Raw genomic sequence first — 17,281 nt, 5'->3', positions numbered from 1 at the left:
GTGGGGTGTGGTGCCTCAGGAAGAGTTGCTAATTGTGAGAAAGTTCATTTGTTGATTTTCTCAAAGATCATACATTTGCTCTTTGCCTTTGAATGCAAACACATTGGCACCCCACCTTACACAAGCTGTTTAGTATAACTTTTATGAGTAAAACTTAATAACTTAATTATTATATTAATAATATAAATAATATTACATCTATATTGATCTGTTAAGCATTAGATGTGAGGCATTATGTACAATCAGATGGTTATTATTGCAAAATTAACCAACAGGTTAAAGGGGTTTAATAAATCATTATTACACAGCCTCTTACTGAATAGATAAAAAAATGTACATGCCATATTGATTTCAGTTGAAGTTATTTTATTATGTGAGAAGAAGTCTACATTGGAGTGATATGAAAAACATGAAACTACCACATCTACTGTATTTAGAAATCACTTGCCTGGAACAACAATCAGTATACAGTTTACTGATCGTTATAGGCTACTACAATATTTGACCACAGAATGGACAAATCACAATCAAGTTTTCCAGAGAGAGCCAAGTAATAATGTTTGGTAATGACTTCTAGACAAAAAGTGTTTTGATTTGGACTGATTAGGCAATATCCAAAACTCTTAATTCATTCATGCGATAATCATTTGCATACATCGACACACTAATGCCTGATATTAACTGGGTGTCTTGAACACTGTACAGACACTAAATGTTCCCGTTAAGTTATCTGGAAACTTTTTTAAGAGATTGTCTCTGACTTTTCATAGTTATCAATTATGAACCGCTTTATCTGCCAATACTGGATTGCATTTAAGTATTAAACAGTATGTACTGGACCAAGCACCCTATACAGAGGTATGTAATCGTAGGCGTTTTTAAGAAGATTGCTGTATGATCAGCCCAGTCAGGCAGGCATGTTTAGCCCTCTTTGGTACAGAATGTTGCAGTTTAATCAGTAGCATGTAATGAACACTATAATATGGGTCTTATTCCATTAAATGTGTGCTTTATCTCAAGTGCATTCATGTGCATTATCATGCTTGCTAGAGCTCCTCATTCTACTGTTCTTGCATTAAAGAGTCTTAATCCATGTAGAAACAAGGCACAGTGTGGAGATCACAGGCATCAGGCGGACGTGGATGGCTTAAGATGTTATGGGTTCAGAGCAAAGGGGCTCAATCCTGCACCAGAATTTAGTTCCGTCTACAATCAAACACCTCCAAGGACCCGATCCTGATTCGAATGCTGTCTGTGCAAAATAGTGTGCCAGATTAGACATTTCACAGTATGCCAAAGTTGCCTTAATGGTCTACTATTTCTGTGCATGCTTTGTGACTTAATATATCCCTTGACCCCTGTAATATAAACGAGGAATTTTTTTTTTTTCTCAAATAAATGGCATGGGCACTATTGATATTTGTCTACAAAACGAATTTAAGGATGAGTCTTACGTTTTTTTAAGATCATGTGAAACATGCTCAGTCAAGTGTTTGATTGGTACTTTTCTCCAGCAAAGGTACATACTTGCTTTGCCAGCAAAGTACATACTTGCTGTGCATAGTAGAAGTATGTGAATTTGGATGCAGCTGAGAGTGGTTCAATTAAATACATATTCCTGGCAGGTCAGGGTTAGATCAGGGTTATAACAAAATTCTGCAGGAAAATTTATATTCAGGAGAGGGATTTAGCACCACTGCTTTGGAATAAAGGATTGGAGCAGAGTGGTGGTGGGGGATGGCAGATGGGTAGAGAAGATGTGAAAAGACACAATCAGCTGTGCAGTTCCTTTGATCTTAAGCAGACTTTGAGAAATGCTCCAGTGATCCAGAGAAACTTCTGATTTTCTGTATGTGCATTTATTTTCTTTCTTCTATATGAAAGAAATGTTCTATTTTGAGTTGTGTTTTCTGATGCGGTACTGTTGTATACTTGTATAGAAGATCAGACTTTTTCTTCGCAGATATTGAAAGCTATCTGTATGTGTGTGTGTGTTCACCCATGCTAAAGCAGCATCACTGCAGGATAAACCCCAAAGGGGACACCTATTTCAAGTTCACTTTTTGCTCTTTTGAGGCAGACTGCAAGCTTACCAGAGGAATTTAGTAAGATATCCAGCCGGCAGCTGAATATATAAATGATTGCAAAATAATGCAAAATAATTATTTTATTGTTTTTAACGCAAGTCTTATTCCACCTGTCTTACATAATTAATAGGTTATGGCAGAAAAACAAAAACCAAGTGTGATGCTAAATCTTATTCTTTATGGTGTAAATTCCAAACCACTCAAATGCCTGTCCTGGCAAAATTTAACAAACAAGATGTGATTATATCCTTGGCTGAAGATTATTGTACAAGGTATCAACTATTGCAATTGATTTACTGACTAACTCTGCCATTACCATAAGAGAAAATTTCTAATATTGATTCAGTTGTCCCAAATTCAACCCATGTGTGGAAAGGGCCCTTTATCAATGGATCTGTGGGTTTGGCAGCAGTGCAGACAGTTAAAGGCTGCATTAGCAGCTCATTAATCATGCCTTAGCATTGATGGGTCAGTGTTGGCCTGCAAGCTTGGACATACTCTCACATGAAAATGAATCAATATTACAACAACCAGACCCATGATGATAAAGTGACATTGACTTTTTGTATTTTTCCCTAAGCTGAGGACATTCTAGGGCTGGGCTCGGCAATCTTTTTGACAAAAGGAGAGATTTTTTTTCAATTTCCTTGATCATCACCCCCCAACACAATATGTAGGCTATGCATGAATGCATGTTTGTTTATTTTGTAGGATACCAATAGGTGTGTTTAAAAAGTCGTTGTTTTTTCTAATTTAAATGCCCAAAAATAGGTAATTTTTTACCCATTAAAAAACGTTTCATTCCTAAATAAATTAATTGATATTTTTAAACATATGTATAAAATCATTACCATTCACATGAAATGAGGCTCTAGTCATATCAGGAACCTTAGAAAAGCTGTTTTACTCTACATGGGACATGGGGGCTCCAATATTAGAATCACATGACCAGCTGAATACTACTTGTTAAATCTCAGTTATTTTTGTTATTGGATGCTTTCACTCTTAGATTAAAATGAATTATGGTTGATTGTGAATAGTGAATTTCTACAATGGCATCTGTAACTGAAAACATTTGCTTTTGAATGATGCTGCATCCATACCACTCAAATCGTGCAGCGCGACCGATGTAAACTGACGCATTTACTTGCATGATTTACCGAAAATGAAGAGCTTCCTAAATTGATTGATTGAATGTCAGGATGAGCAGCGCAGTCTTGTCACATTTTAATAGTATTCAGCTAGCCATTCAGCTCATAACTAAATAAAACATTCTGCGTGATTATAAGGAAGGATTACACTAAAATGTAGGTTGACATGGATGTGCAAGGGACTTCATATCTTTATAAACAAAATACATAGCCCTCTCTGTGCCAATCGTGCCTTAGGTTGCAGAGTTCGAATTGCAGATGAGCTGCATTCTATATCTCTAAATGACCGATGCATGCATGCATTGTGTGGCATATGTCTCAAGTGTTTCTTTTTTGTTTTCAGAATTTGCGGCGAATGGAAGGAGAAACTCGAGAAGAACCTGTCAGAGATCTGGATGAGCTGCAGAATGCTGACTGGGTAAGACCTGGAACTAATCTCACAAGCCCATTACATATGAGCGTAAATCTGACTGAATGTGTTACAATTGTGAGCTGTTAAGAGGGTGATTTGATTCAGCCATAAGTCAGAAATCGTTCAGTCATAAGACTATGCCCTCAATTGGTTTTGCTTCGAGACCTATATTTTACATTGGACATCAGTTGGTGACCCAACATAATACTAAAACTGTTTAGTGCACAAAAGTAAAAATACATTTACTTTAGTAATATTTCCACGAACAGTATATGCCCAACAAGATGCAAAATTATGAAAGGAATAGTTCACACAAAAATGAAAATTCTCTCATAATTTACTCACGCTTATGCCATCCCAGATGTGTATGACTTTTTTTATTTTTATTTGCTGAACTCAAATGACAGTATTTAGAAGAATTTCTGTGTGTTTTGGTTCATACAATGCAAGTGAATGGGTGCCAGAAATGTAATTTATGGAACAAACACTGGTAGAAATGTTTTATTAATATTAGCTCTGTTACCATATTAGCAAAGTGTCTGATGAATTTGTGCCAAAATACTATAAAGTTTGATTGGACAAAAGGCCTGAGACTTTTTCCTGTTTGTAAGTTGTTTTATTTTGTTATAATAACTATGCACTACTAGCCTATAAGATTAGTTGCATTTTATTATTGAACCACTGACATATGTACAGTACATGACCAAATACATGTTTTGTGTGTTTTCCACAGGCACGGTTTTGGGTGCAGGTGATGAGGGACCTGAGAGACGGTGTGAAACTGAAAAAGGTTCAGGAGCGTCAGTACAACCCTCTGGCCATCGAATTCCAGCTCACGCCTTACGAGATGCTCATGGACGACATCCGCTCCAAACGCTACAAACTGCGCAAAGTCATGGTGAGTGTGAGTGTATCTATTAACAAATCTTACCATGGTGAAGCCTTGGATCAGTAATACATAGAATCTGAAGTATTTATTAATTCACAATTGTATACATTTTGATAATTCATATTATTCAAACAATGTTCCAAAAGTACTTGTATTTAATATAACTGGAACTTTCACTGTTGGTATCACTCTGCTTTTGTGCATTTGTGATGTTCCTGTGACATGTAACGGTTGATTCTGTTTTGGCTTCTTTTAAATGAACTATTTTCATTTATGCTGCAAAACTGAACAAAATAACCATATTGTATTGAATCAATGATAACACTATTGTACTGATTATCAGAATGGCTGTGATTCGCCTTTAATACTAAAGGAATTAATGCAATGCTCTTAATAGTGTGATTTTCCCTAAACCTGTCAAGAAAATGTCCTGGTACTCCAAAATCAAAAGAAAGCCTGATTTTGGACATTTTACATTGTTTTCATGACATTTGCGCACATTTGACCTCCAATTCTCACTACTGCAATGCAAAAAAGATGGCTATTATGATATTCTTAGTACTGCAACATGAAAAACTAAATATTATTTAAATTGAAAAGGATTTTTACCTAATAGTAGTGCTCTCTTGGTACTACTTTTCAGTTTTGTTGATTTAAATAATAATAATAATTGTACAGCAAGAGCATTTTTTATTTTATTTAATTTTTTTACTGTAAATCATTAAAAAAAATGACTTACAGTAATGAGAACCAACAACAGGATTAATAAAAGTAAAATGTTCCAGACACATACTGTAATGTTTTGGGTGGTAAAATGTGCTTAAGTGTTCTGAAAGTAATGTCATATTGCAAAAAAATCTGAATTGTCCTAATTGTAGGCTTTGGGGTTAAATTTGATCAGAATATTGTTTTGGCAAGTTATGTGAGAATCACCCAATACCATAGAAAAATATTTTTTCTTTCTTGTTACTGAAGTACTGGTAATTTTGACATCCCTACTGCAGAAGGTCACTCGCAAACTACCATACAGAGTTCCTGAAATATAAAATGGATTTGCTTGTTTTTGCGTCACAAATGGCCGCTAGTGTAATTGTCAAACATTAAGCATGCTGGAATTGTAAAAATTGACTGCTGGACTTGCACTGAGCTCATGCTTTTGTGAAAGCATTTTTCTTTTCACTTGTCTTTTGTTTCCTTGTCCAGAAATGGAGCATCTTTTGTCATGACATCCTTTTATGAACATCCACCAACGAAAGCTGTTTTTGTACTTTAATTTGCCATGAGCCAACAGCCATGAGTCATTGTTTATCCCTTTGTGAGACCGGAAAACAGTTGCACGGCTCAATTCACATTTATTGCGCTCTGTTACAGAGATCATAAACCACAACAATGTTTACTTTGCTTATCTGACAATGACTGCTCATTAGTTTTTAAGCTGGAAGGGTTTTATAGGGTTTCGCTAAAACAAGTGAAAGGAATCAAAGTCAATCAAGACATTAGTATGTAAACAAAATGACTATATTCGTTATAGGTGCTGTTTAGAAATAGACCTTGCATGATAGGCCGGCTTGAACTGAGTGATGTAATAGGTCTGCTTTTGTGCAACTTGCACACCTTTGCCTACGGTTATTAACCCAGAGGTATTTGAGCATAACTGCCATTGTTATAATTTTGATTCATTCTTCAGACAGGACACACATCTGCAATGCATTCAACACATTCTTTGGTGAAGAATGCCTCAGTCACATTGCAAACGACTTTTTCTGTTTTTTTCTTTCCACACATTTAAGACTGCATTTTATCACCGTGTCAAACAGGTTTTATAGTTCACTGACAAAATGTGCAAATTGTAAAGACCCTGTCTGACCTTTTGAACTCTGCTCTGCCTCTCATTGCCGCAGGTGAATGGTGGTATTCCTCCGAGGTTAAAGAAGAGTGCTCACGAGATCATACTAGAGTTCATTCGATCCAGACCTCCACTGAATCCTGTGAGTATGAAAGCACACACAAATACAATTCTTAATTTTTGGTTATCACTGTATGTCTATGGTTACACCTGTGATGGACAAACATTAAAATCAAGCATTTGTTAAAGGGATCATATCATACTTTTTATTTTTATTTATTTATTGATTGTGTGTGCCAAAAACAGTCATATTTTAGTTTTTTTTTCAGGCCCTTAGAATGAAACAGTCCATTCTGGCTTTAAGAAATCCCTTAAGTGAAATCAAAAGTGTTTTTTCCTGCTCTGTTCATATTAATAAATTCTAATATATGGCTTGAGGGTTTGTTGTCATGTCATATTGAATTTGTAACTGCCTGATCTTTCAGTTAAAGCCTCTTTGCAAAGAGGGAATTACATTTGTGGCAAAATAATGAAAAAGTCGGTGCAGAAATGTGCCACACAATCTATTTAGAACAGACTGAAATGATTGGGGATCTTATTTAAAAAGAAAAATCCCACATATTATTGTTAGTTCTTCTGGTGTTTAGTAATAAAAGCGTCTATTTGACTTTCTCCTTAATTGTCCTAATTGTGACTGGGCAGGCCAAGTTTCTGATCACACAATAGGCGTCACTGATGATTCGTCTTGATATGACCTCTTTTAAAACAACTGTTAGCATAAAAATCCACTATAGATCTGCTACTAAAGTGACTTGTCAATCAACATTTGTGTGTATATGTGTGTTAAGGTTTCTGCTCGTAAGCTGAAGCCTCATCCTCCAAGACCTCCAAGTCTTCATGAGCGAATCCTGGAAGAGATCAGGTCAGAGAGGAAGCTCAGACCTGTTTCACCTGATATGCTCCGTAGGAGCCGGCTCGGTTAGTATACTTTCACACACTCAGTCAAATAAAAACATAAACGATTCAATGCACAGTATACACCGATCAGCCACAACATTAAAACCACCTGCCTAATATTGTTTAGGTCCCACTCGTGCTGCCAAAACAACACCAACCCAATATTCTTCTCACCACAATTGTGCAGAGCGGTTAACTGAGTTTCCGTAGACTTTGTCAGTTTGAATCAGTCTGGTCATTCTCTGATCACCTCTCATCAACAAGGCGTTTCCATCTGCAGAACTGCCGTTTACTGGAAGTTTTTTGTTTCTGGCATCATTCTGAGTAAATTCTAGAGACTCTTGTGTGTGAAAATCCACTGAGATCAGCAGTTACAAAACACTCAAACCAGTCCGTCTGGCACCAACAATCATGCCACAGTCAGAATCACTGAGATCATATTTTGATGGTTGATGTGACCATTAACTGTAGCTCCTGACCCGTATCTGAATTATTTTATGCACTGCACTGTTGTCACATGATTGGCTGATTAGATAAGCACATGCATGATTGTTAATGCTGTTGCTCATGTTTCAGAAAGTAGGCCTAATAAATGGACTGTCCTTTCATCCCCTCACAGCCTCGTTTTCATGTTGTCAAATAAAATACGCCGTATATTCTACACTATAGTTATTGTAAATCAACCGCTCCTAGTATACCCAGTCATACAACAAGTGTCCACTCCAGCCTCCAAGGCACAGTTTGTCTGGCTGTTTGCACTGGACTTTCCTCCATAATTCCTCCTGCTGTTATAGTGTGCTGTTCCCCCACCATCATATCCCACTAATCCTTTGTCAAGAATGGCTGCGACTTTTGTGTAGCCACACTGTGTTTGTGCATTCTGTGCTTGATATCGCAGTAACAAAATTACATTCAGAGATCCTGATAGGTTAACCAGAGTGAGTCTTTGGTTGAGCGATGAATTTTAGTGGTTTATTCTCATGGATACTCATGTACTCTTGGTCTTGTGCTGTTGTTGACTGAGGGACAATATTTAAGGATTTGTTCCTTTCTAGGTGCAGGCAAAAGCATGAGCACTCCACAGGACTTGTTCCGAAGCTCTGGTAAAGTATTCCTGATGCAAGCATGACTGTCAAATCACAGTGTGAGGGCTTGTGTATGATTCAAACATATCAAAATTGTGTGAGTGGGCTAAAATCCGGAGCTGGCAAAATACATTTTTTATATGTAAATGAGGATTAGTCTAGTTTAAGAGGGCTTATGTAACTCAGTCTGCAGGCATCAATATTTAATATGTGGCAATGTTTATTTTTATACTACATCTCTGTCCTAAAAATATATCAGTTGAGCTATAAATGATGAGAAAAACAGCAGGATGATTTCTTTTTTTTTTTTTACATATATATTTGTTTTCTTAATATATACCTATGGACAAGCTGTGTTAAAGGAATATTACAGATTCAATACAAGTTAATACTCAATCGACAGCATTTGTGATGATGTTGATTACCACAAATAATTATTTCAAGTTGTCCTTATTTAAAAACAAAGACAAAATCTTGGTTCCAGTGAGGCACTTACAATGGAGGTGAATAGAGGCATTTTTGATTGTTAAAATACTAACGTTTTCAAAAGTAACACAAACAATCAATATTTGTGTAAACATGATTTTAGTGTGATAACATCACTTAGAAACATTTTCTGTGTAAAGTTACAGCCAATTTCACAACTTTGTGCCATGATGATGTAATGCCATCAAACCCTAAAATGACGATTTAAACAACTTAAGCTCAAATAATACCTGAAGGGTTTTAACAGAAGAATTTATGTGTTTTTATAAAATTATAAGTTTCACATTTCTGCCTTTTAAACCCTTCAAAAATTGGCTACATTCACTTTCACTGTCCCCATTCACTTCCATAATACGTTTTTTCTTCTTCTTCTCTGCGGCATCCATGCACAACTCACCACGCGCCCCACCGAGAGCAGGAACAACATTTTAGTGACCACAAGGAGGTTAACCCATGTGACTCTACCCTCCTTAGCAACTGGGCCAATTTGTTTGCTTAGGAGACCTGTCTGGAGTCACTCAGCACACTCAGGATTTGAACTTGTGAACTCAAGGGTGGTAGTCAGCATCTTTATTCACTGAGCTACACAGGACCCCTGATTTTTGCCTTTTTTAAAGAAAAGGAGGGACGAGTCTAAATAATTTTTTGTGGTAATCAACATTATGCCTCAAATGCTGTCGATTGAGATTAACTTCCACTGAACCCGGAATATTCATTTAATTCACTCAAGGATGAAGCCAGATATTAAAGATGTAGGGGCTAATGTCAACGTTTATGTATAGTATAATGGCATGTCAGGTATAGTATAACTTTTCAAACTTAATAGCCTTTTGTTGACTTTCCTGAATTACATTATTTCCCCCTTGTTTTCATTGCTGTGGACATCAATGTTATGCAAGAACTTGACCATTAAATTCTACAGTAGTTCTACAGCAGACTCACTTTGGTCCTAAAACCACTAGAAAGATATCCATTACTTTTACAATGTCATTATTATGTATAGCAGCTAAAATCCAAAACCTGGTCCAGATCACATTCAAATGTGAATTTAAAATGCCTTTTTGTCTGAAGAAAAAGATCAGTTTTAAACTAGCTTATTAACGTGTGTAACGTTATAACTCATTTGAGCTCACTCTTTCCTACACTTACTAACCCTCTTGACATTGTACTTATATGCTTAAGTCATTACTATGGCAGTTAATGTTATCTATCAGATTTTGTCTACACTGTAATCAATAAGGTTTAATTACTTGCAAATTGGTAATGTGGACTGGTAGTTAGAATTGGGTGCAGTGTGAACAAAGCCTTTATAATGTGTCCAGCATTGGTTTCCTGTTCTGATTATACATGGTGTCCATCCTCACGCAGACTTCCCTGATGGACCCCGAAAGTTGGCCGTCAGCACGCTGTCTCTGGCCAATGGCATGTCCCCAGCTCAAAGCCCCATAAACGGTGTGGCCGGAAGGCAACCACTTTCCCAGAGAAAGAGATTGCTCAAGGCACCAATGCTGGCCGAACTGGATAGCTCTGATTCTGATGTGAGTGTGTGTATATTTTGTACTTGCTATTTCTGTTATAGCCATAAAAGCAAGATTCTTGAACCCTGTCAAAATGTTGAACAAAATGTTACCACTTCCACTGGTAGTAATGACCTCTTTTTGTTCTCCAGGAGGACACAACCACTCGGAAGTCAGACAGCAGTTCCAGCATATCCACCTCAATGGTGGGGGACACGTCTCCAGAGTCCATCATGGGCAAAAAGAGTACGAAATGTAATTAAATATACAGAACTTTCTATTTACAGAATAATCAAAATGATGTCACTGACCCCAAGTTCACTCTAATTAATAATCCTTTTTATTTGGCCATGCTTTGAGCTTGAAATCTGTGCATTGTTCAAGGATGCAGTCATCATCTTTCAAGTTAATCAGTGTTCGGGGTCATTCACAACAAATGTGTTTTTGCGTCCATTTGCGCTGTTTCCTATGTAAACAGACATTTTTGGCCATCTCGCATAGGAACGCCATGTTTTTTAGATGCTGAGTCAAGTTAAAAGAGCTTCAACACTTAGTGTTCTGTTCTGTTTGTTGCGCTGCATTTGACTTTAGCACAAAAATATGTTTGGTCTGAACGGCCCCTTACGCATTTCCACACACAAGATTTCTCACAGCTTCAGTTCCATACTGAAAATAAATGGGTGTACTCCAGCTAAAATACAGCTTCAGAATTTTCCAGGTTTTCTTTCACACATTTTTTAGTCTGCCTTCGGTGTATTTTATTTTTTTTCTGCCTGTAACTCCGGAGAGAACATCTGACTTGCATATCCATGCATATTTGGAAAAGAAGAAAAATTGGAACTGCCCTCCTATTCATATATATATATATATAGGGCCTCTTTATCTCAATATTGTGTTTCTTCCAGCTCCCCCTCGGTTCCTGCCCATATCCTCTACACCTCAACCTGACAAGCGTATCGCCCCACAGAGGAGACATTCCATAGAGAAGGAAGCTCCCACCAGTGTACGGTCTTTCCATCCTCCATCTCGCCAGAACTCCAAATCTCTGGTATGTCCTACAACACTTATCTGCAACACAAACTAACCTTTTTTAATTACAGAGCTTTTTTGTGTCCTGAAAGCTGCTGAAGGACAAACATGTTGTTTCTTGGTTGATGTGGTCCCAGGACAGTAAATAAGAATCATTTAGTGTAGTCAAATGGCTGCATGCTGTGGTCACACTTTGCTCAAATGTCTTATGAAAAGATAATTAGATTATCAGGATTAAATGTAGTGCTACAGTTACAGTGAGTGTGGAGAGAGAAAGTGAAAGGAGAAGTTGTGCTTTCAGTTTCAACCCAGAAGTCCAATTAAATACAATTTTAGTTATTTCTGTCTGAAAATATAGCCTGCCATGCAGTAGCAACAGGCTTCCAACAGTCATGGAAAACCTGGAAATATCTGGGAATTTTAAAATCGTGATTTCCTGGCTTGGAAACGTCAAAAAAGTTAGTAAACTCTTAAAAGGTAATGAGGAAGGCATAGGATTTTCTGTAAGGAATATGTAATATGAATATGAACATGCAGAAAACTTGATGGATTTACTACCTTTCAACTCCTATTTAACTAGATCTCATATAGTGGTTTATTTATGAAGAACAGATGGCATTATTAAGTAAATCACAGACCTTATACTGGAAACTATTCTAAAATAGGCATACAGATTGTAGATAGTTTTACTCTAGTTTTATGACAGTACAGTTAGAGGTCTGTAACTGCTCTGCTTTCCTTTCCTGCTTTACACTGAAGCTGCTTTCCAACAACAAGGTAAATCACATACAGAATTGTACATTTTCATACACAGATTTTTCTAACATTATTTTCAAAGAGGCATTTCATCATTGTTACGTCTGCAGTTTCAGACAGCTTTTTCAGTGCCTCAGCAGGGCACTTGCTTTATGTGAGCATGTTGCACAGTGTTGCATGGCCAGTAGGGAAAGATTTTGAGGGAACCGGCTCACACTACAATCAGTTTACTTGCACTATAATTTATTTTATGATCTTAATGGAACTATGCTCTACAAACTTCCTTTTGAATGATGCAGAAGTTATGCGCGTCATTCTAAAAGAGGATCATAGACTTTGGATAAGTAATTGAATATTAAGTAGGGGATAAAGCTGGTCATTATCACAAATGCATACTAACAAGGTATATCAACCTAAAGTGTGTTGTTTTGTGTTAATGACCAATTTATTGTACTTTATCACACTTATTACACTGCTACTTTCTACATAAAATGACATGAAGTATAGATTTGAATTGAAATGTACTTTATTATGTATATGAAGGAGACCGTGGAGTGATACGAGAGACATGAAGCTAACTTAGGCATGTAGGAAAGTGGTTTCCTGGGACAACGATCAATTATACATTTTAGCAGTATTATACTGAACTATTACACTACTCTCTGGAATACTCTATTCTGATTGGGCAATGGCGCCATCTAGTGGTTTGATATCTCCCGAGTAACAACCGCACATCCACATACTGCTCATCTGGGTATGAGTCATCTTTCTTGCTTCTCGTATCACTGTTCATTAATTACATAATAAACACCAACAGAACTCTAACACAAACTGAAGGTGGATTTAAGCTTTTAGTGATCTTCTCACTTAATTACATAATTTCAACAATCAGCTGGCTGTACAATATCCCTTACATATTTGACCTCAGAATGGTGTGATTGACCAATCAGAATCAAGTATTTCAAAGAACCATGAGGTGGTGATAATAATAATATTATTTAATAATTATAGTATTTATACATGGAACAGTATTACCAGCAGAAAGTGGTGCCTCACATTTTCCAATGTTTAAAATTTTTAATAAAGCTATTTTATCTTTTTAATAATACTTTGATAATACATAAAACCTTTTATCATATTTCATTCTTGTAATTACACAGTGTTCCTTTCCATAAAAAACTGCTTTTAAATTTGGTCAGGTTAGCTTCTCTAACATTGTGGTGTCAATTAGTTTATGTAAATTAATATGTATAGTCGCTAGTTTTTGAAAAAAACAAATAAATGCCCTTTTGTTGTTTTCTTTGATGGTTAGGCTCAAGCACTAGGCAGAGGTCATGTGGTATGTCCCATCTAACAAATCAAACTACATATTTAAAAAAGGGGGTGACAAGGGGCATAAAAGCCAAAATGAGTCGCATGTTTGTTAGCTCTTTACATGATTACATGACTAGTTTACTAGGTGAGTTCTAGATATATATAGTATATTGGATTCTATGTGTGCTTGTATCAGTGTGCCCTATTTAAGTGCATTAGAGGAAGAACTAGTATTTAAGCACCATACATTGTTTAAGCATCGAGCATGGGGGTTTCTACTCATCTTTAAATGTGAGTTTTGCATATTGCTTTACCTGTTGTGCTGAAACATGCATCATAATATAAGCAGAGATTTTTTTACATTCCATATCATTGAATTAAATGTTCTGCTCTAGCTCCATTATCGTGTTGTGGTTTCTGTGTTGTGTTTGGCAGAGGGTGAAAACGGAGATCTAGATTTGAGATGTAGCATGAATGTTTTAATTTTGCGTCAACTATTACCAATCCATCATTATCTGGCATGAACACATGGCATGTTTAAATGTACAATATATCCTTTGGCGTGTTTGTTCCAGGAGGAATTCTGTTACCCTGTCGAGTGTCTTACTCTGACTGTAGAGGAAGTGATGCACATCAGACAGGTTCTGGTTAAAGCAGAGCTGGAGAAATTCCAGCAGTATAAAGATGTCTATCATGCGCTCAAGAAAGGAAAGGTAAGCCGCTTATATGAACTAATATACTGTACTTTACTTAACAATATACTGAGCTTTGTTCGAAAACATAGCAAGCTGCTCAGCTGACTACTGCCTTCATAGGCAGCTGCTTTCTAAGATAGTAGACTAAATGAAATGGGATTACATAAGTAACTTATTTGGATCGCTCTAGTACTTAGTCAGAAACTCTGCACATCACAAAATAACTTGCATTAAAGGAATATTTTAGGTTCAATACAAGTTAAGCTCAATCGACATAATTTTGATTACCACAAAAAAAAAAAAAAATCTGATTTTTGACGACCCTTTTCCTTAAAAAAAGCAAAAATCGAGGTTAAAGTGAGGCACTTTCAATGGAAGTGAATGGGGCCAATTTATTTAGGGTTTACAGGCAGAAATGTGAAGGTTATAATTCTATAAAAGTGCTAACATTAATTCTGTTCTGTTAAAACTCTATTATTTAATATTTGTTTGTATTAAGTGAGCTGTATAAATTGTCGTATTTGCGGCGGATTATAGTACTGTTCTAGGTGAATAAACCTCTAGTTATTAGTCACCAACTTTGCATCGTCATGGAAACAAAGCTATGAATTTGATTTAAATTTACAGACAAGGTTAGTATGCAATTTTTACTCACTAATTGTTTGTCTTGTGGCTATACTTTTGAAAAGTACATTTTGTAATGTTTTAGGGTTCGTCCCATTCACTTCTATTTTAAAAGTTGTTTGCCTTTTTTTTTTTGTTTCATTTTTGTGGCAATTAACATTATGCCACAAATGCTGTCGATTGAGCTTAACTTGAATTAAACCCAGAATATTTCTATAAGATCGTTGGACACTTTACTCAGTTTATTCCAATAGAGTTTGGCATTAACATGTTGCAAAACTAATGATATGATGCTCTAAAAAATAAAGAAGAAAGAAATACACTGGACACACATTACTTGGGAATAGTCCAGGTTTAATAGCTTGTCAAAATTCGTTCTCTGATTGCCGTCTCTGCAGGAGATACATGTGATGGTGCTTTGGCTAAAAGAAGGTATCTTAAAGGCAGCACAAGTGCAACTAACGAGACTACGACCATGAACAAAGCCACTTCCTAAAAACTTCTCATATTTACTCCCCCTCATGTCACCCCAGATGTGTATGACTTTCTTTCCTCTGCAGAACACAAACAAAGATTTTTAGAAAAATATCACAGCTTTGTAGGTCCATACAATGGAAGTGAATGGTGATCAGGCCTTTGTAGCTCCAAAAATCACATAAAGGAAACTTACAAGCAATCCATAGGACTCCAGTGTTTGAATCCACAGCTTCAGAAGCAATACAATAGGTGTGGGTGAGAAACAGAACCATATTTATGTCCTTTTTACTCTAAATCTCCACTCCACTTTCATCTGAAAGTCAAACTAAACAGGCACCACATGTGACTTTCAGATGTAAAGGTGAAAGTGGAGATTTAGAGTAAAAAAAGGACTTACATTTTGAACTGTTTCTCACCCACACCTATTATATCACTTCTGAAGATATGGATTTAAACACTTAAGTCTTATGATTACTTTGTGATTTGTGGAGCTGCAAAGTTCTGTTCATCATTTACTTGCATTATATGGACCTACAGATTTAAAAATATTCTTCTGAAAATCTTCGTTTGTGTTCTGCTGAAGAAAGAAAGACATATACATCTGGGATGGCATGAGGGTGTGGCTGATTTATCCCTTTAAGCATCTGCTAAATAATTAAATGTAAAATGTAACCGTACACTGCCTATTTTTTTAGGCAGTGTACAGTCTGTGATGCCTTAATATTTTGTCTAGGAAGAAAGCTATGTAGGTTTGAGTTCAGCAGATCTAAGGAGTGTGCAAGCTTTCTTTGCCTGATTTGAGACTAAAACAGTATAATTTTGTAAACTCCTCTCTCAGCTTTGCTTCTCATGTCGGACGAAGAGGTTCTCCCTTTTCACTTGGTCCTACACCTGTCAGTTCTGTAAGAGGTATGTTGAGCTTTTCATTTCTGACTCTTATTGAGGAACACAAAATGTGCTGTGGAATAATTGTTGTTCTTTATTTCCCTCCTTACAGGCCTGTTTGTTCACAATGTTGTAAGAAGGTAAATGGGATGTCCTTTTTCAAAAGAGCTCTTTGCTGCTTTTACATTGATTCAAGTTAAAGTCAATTTATATTTGTCTGTTTGCAAATGAATTCATATCCTCTTATCTCAGATGAAGATACCCTCCAAGCCCCATGCCAGCCTTCCCATCTCCTCTCTGGGCCCCAGCATTTTTCCCAAAAAGGATTCAGGAGCATCAGCTAAAACAGAGAAGACCTCCTCTACATCCGGCCACAACCGTAACAGTCTTCAGCGTTCCATGTCCAGGTAAGCACAACATCACTCACATCATTTTACTTGCAGAGGGTGTTTGTATCATTATCATTTCATTTTCAAGGAATTATAACCCCAATTCCAAAAAGTGGGGACAGTATAGAAATTAGAGTCAACAGAGAGATTTGTGAACTCAATACACTCTGCTATATTGAAAGCTCAACAACAACACATTATTTGATGTTTTATCTTGTGAATTTATTTATATATATATATATAAACCATTTTTTCCAAAAACACTTGTTAAGTGTTTGGGCACTGAAGACACAAGTTTATTAAGTTCAGCAAGAAGAATTTCCCCCATTCATTCATTATGCAGATCTTCAGCTGCACAATTGTACGGGGTCTTCTTTGACTTATGGTGTGCTTCATAATGCACCACACATTCTCAACTGGAGATGGTCAGGAGTGCAGGCAGGCCAATCTAGCACCGACACTCTCTGCTTACTTATCCATGCACTTGTAATCCGGGCAGTATGTGGTTTGCCGTGTCCTGCTGGAAAACCACTTCTGAATGCGTGTGATCTCCATTCTCAGACTGCAACCATCATTCGTCTGTAATGGATAACATGTCATGGGCTAGGGAATACTTCCATAAACGTTAGTCACTCAGCACCATTGCCGCAGCATCCACAGATGCAAGTGACTTCACTATGCA

General features: G+C 36.7%; 1 protein-coding gene across 4 annotated transcripts in view; it reads left to right on the top strand.

Moving 5' to 3' along the window:
- Positions 1-17,281, top strand: part of LOC127651080 (protein spire homolog 1) — a 71,557-nt gene that overhangs the window by 49,804 nt on the left and 4,472 nt on the right. The window contains exons 5-17 of one of the 4 annotated variants that reach the window (XM_052136792.1): positions 3,582-3,656; positions 4,384-4,548; positions 6,441-6,527; positions 7,234-7,363; positions 8,398-8,445; positions 10,282-10,451; positions 10,583-10,676; positions 11,336-11,478; positions 12,219-12,236; positions 14,105-14,242; positions 16,164-16,234; positions 16,323-16,350; positions 16,463-16,617. In XM_052136792.1, coding sequence (XP_051992752.1) covers positions 3,582-3,656; positions 4,384-4,548; positions 6,441-6,527; positions 7,234-7,363; positions 8,398-8,445; positions 10,282-10,451; positions 10,583-10,676; positions 11,336-11,478; positions 12,219-12,236; positions 14,105-14,242; positions 16,164-16,234; positions 16,323-16,350; positions 16,463-16,617 — 1,322 coding nt within the window. Of the gene's footprint in view, positions 1-3,581; positions 3,657-4,383; positions 4,549-6,440; positions 6,528-7,233; positions 7,364-8,397; positions 8,446-10,281; positions 10,452-10,582; positions 10,686-11,335; positions 11,479-12,218; positions 12,237-14,104; positions 14,243-16,163; positions 16,235-16,322; positions 16,351-16,462; positions 16,618-17,281 lie in introns of all 4 variants that reach the window. The other 3 variants (XM_052136791.1, XM_052136794.1, XM_052136793.1) reach the window with 3 other exon arrangements.

Source organism: Xyrauchen texanus, chromosome 10 (assembly GCF_025860055.1).
Source record: "Xyrauchen texanus isolate HMW12.3.18 chromosome 10, RBS_HiC_50CHRs, whole genome shotgun sequence".
NCBI classification, from domain to species: domain Eukaryota; kingdom Metazoa; phylum Chordata; class Actinopteri; order Cypriniformes; family Catostomidae; genus Xyrauchen; species Xyrauchen texanus.
This window is presented reverse-complemented; position numbering and strand designations above follow the sequence as displayed.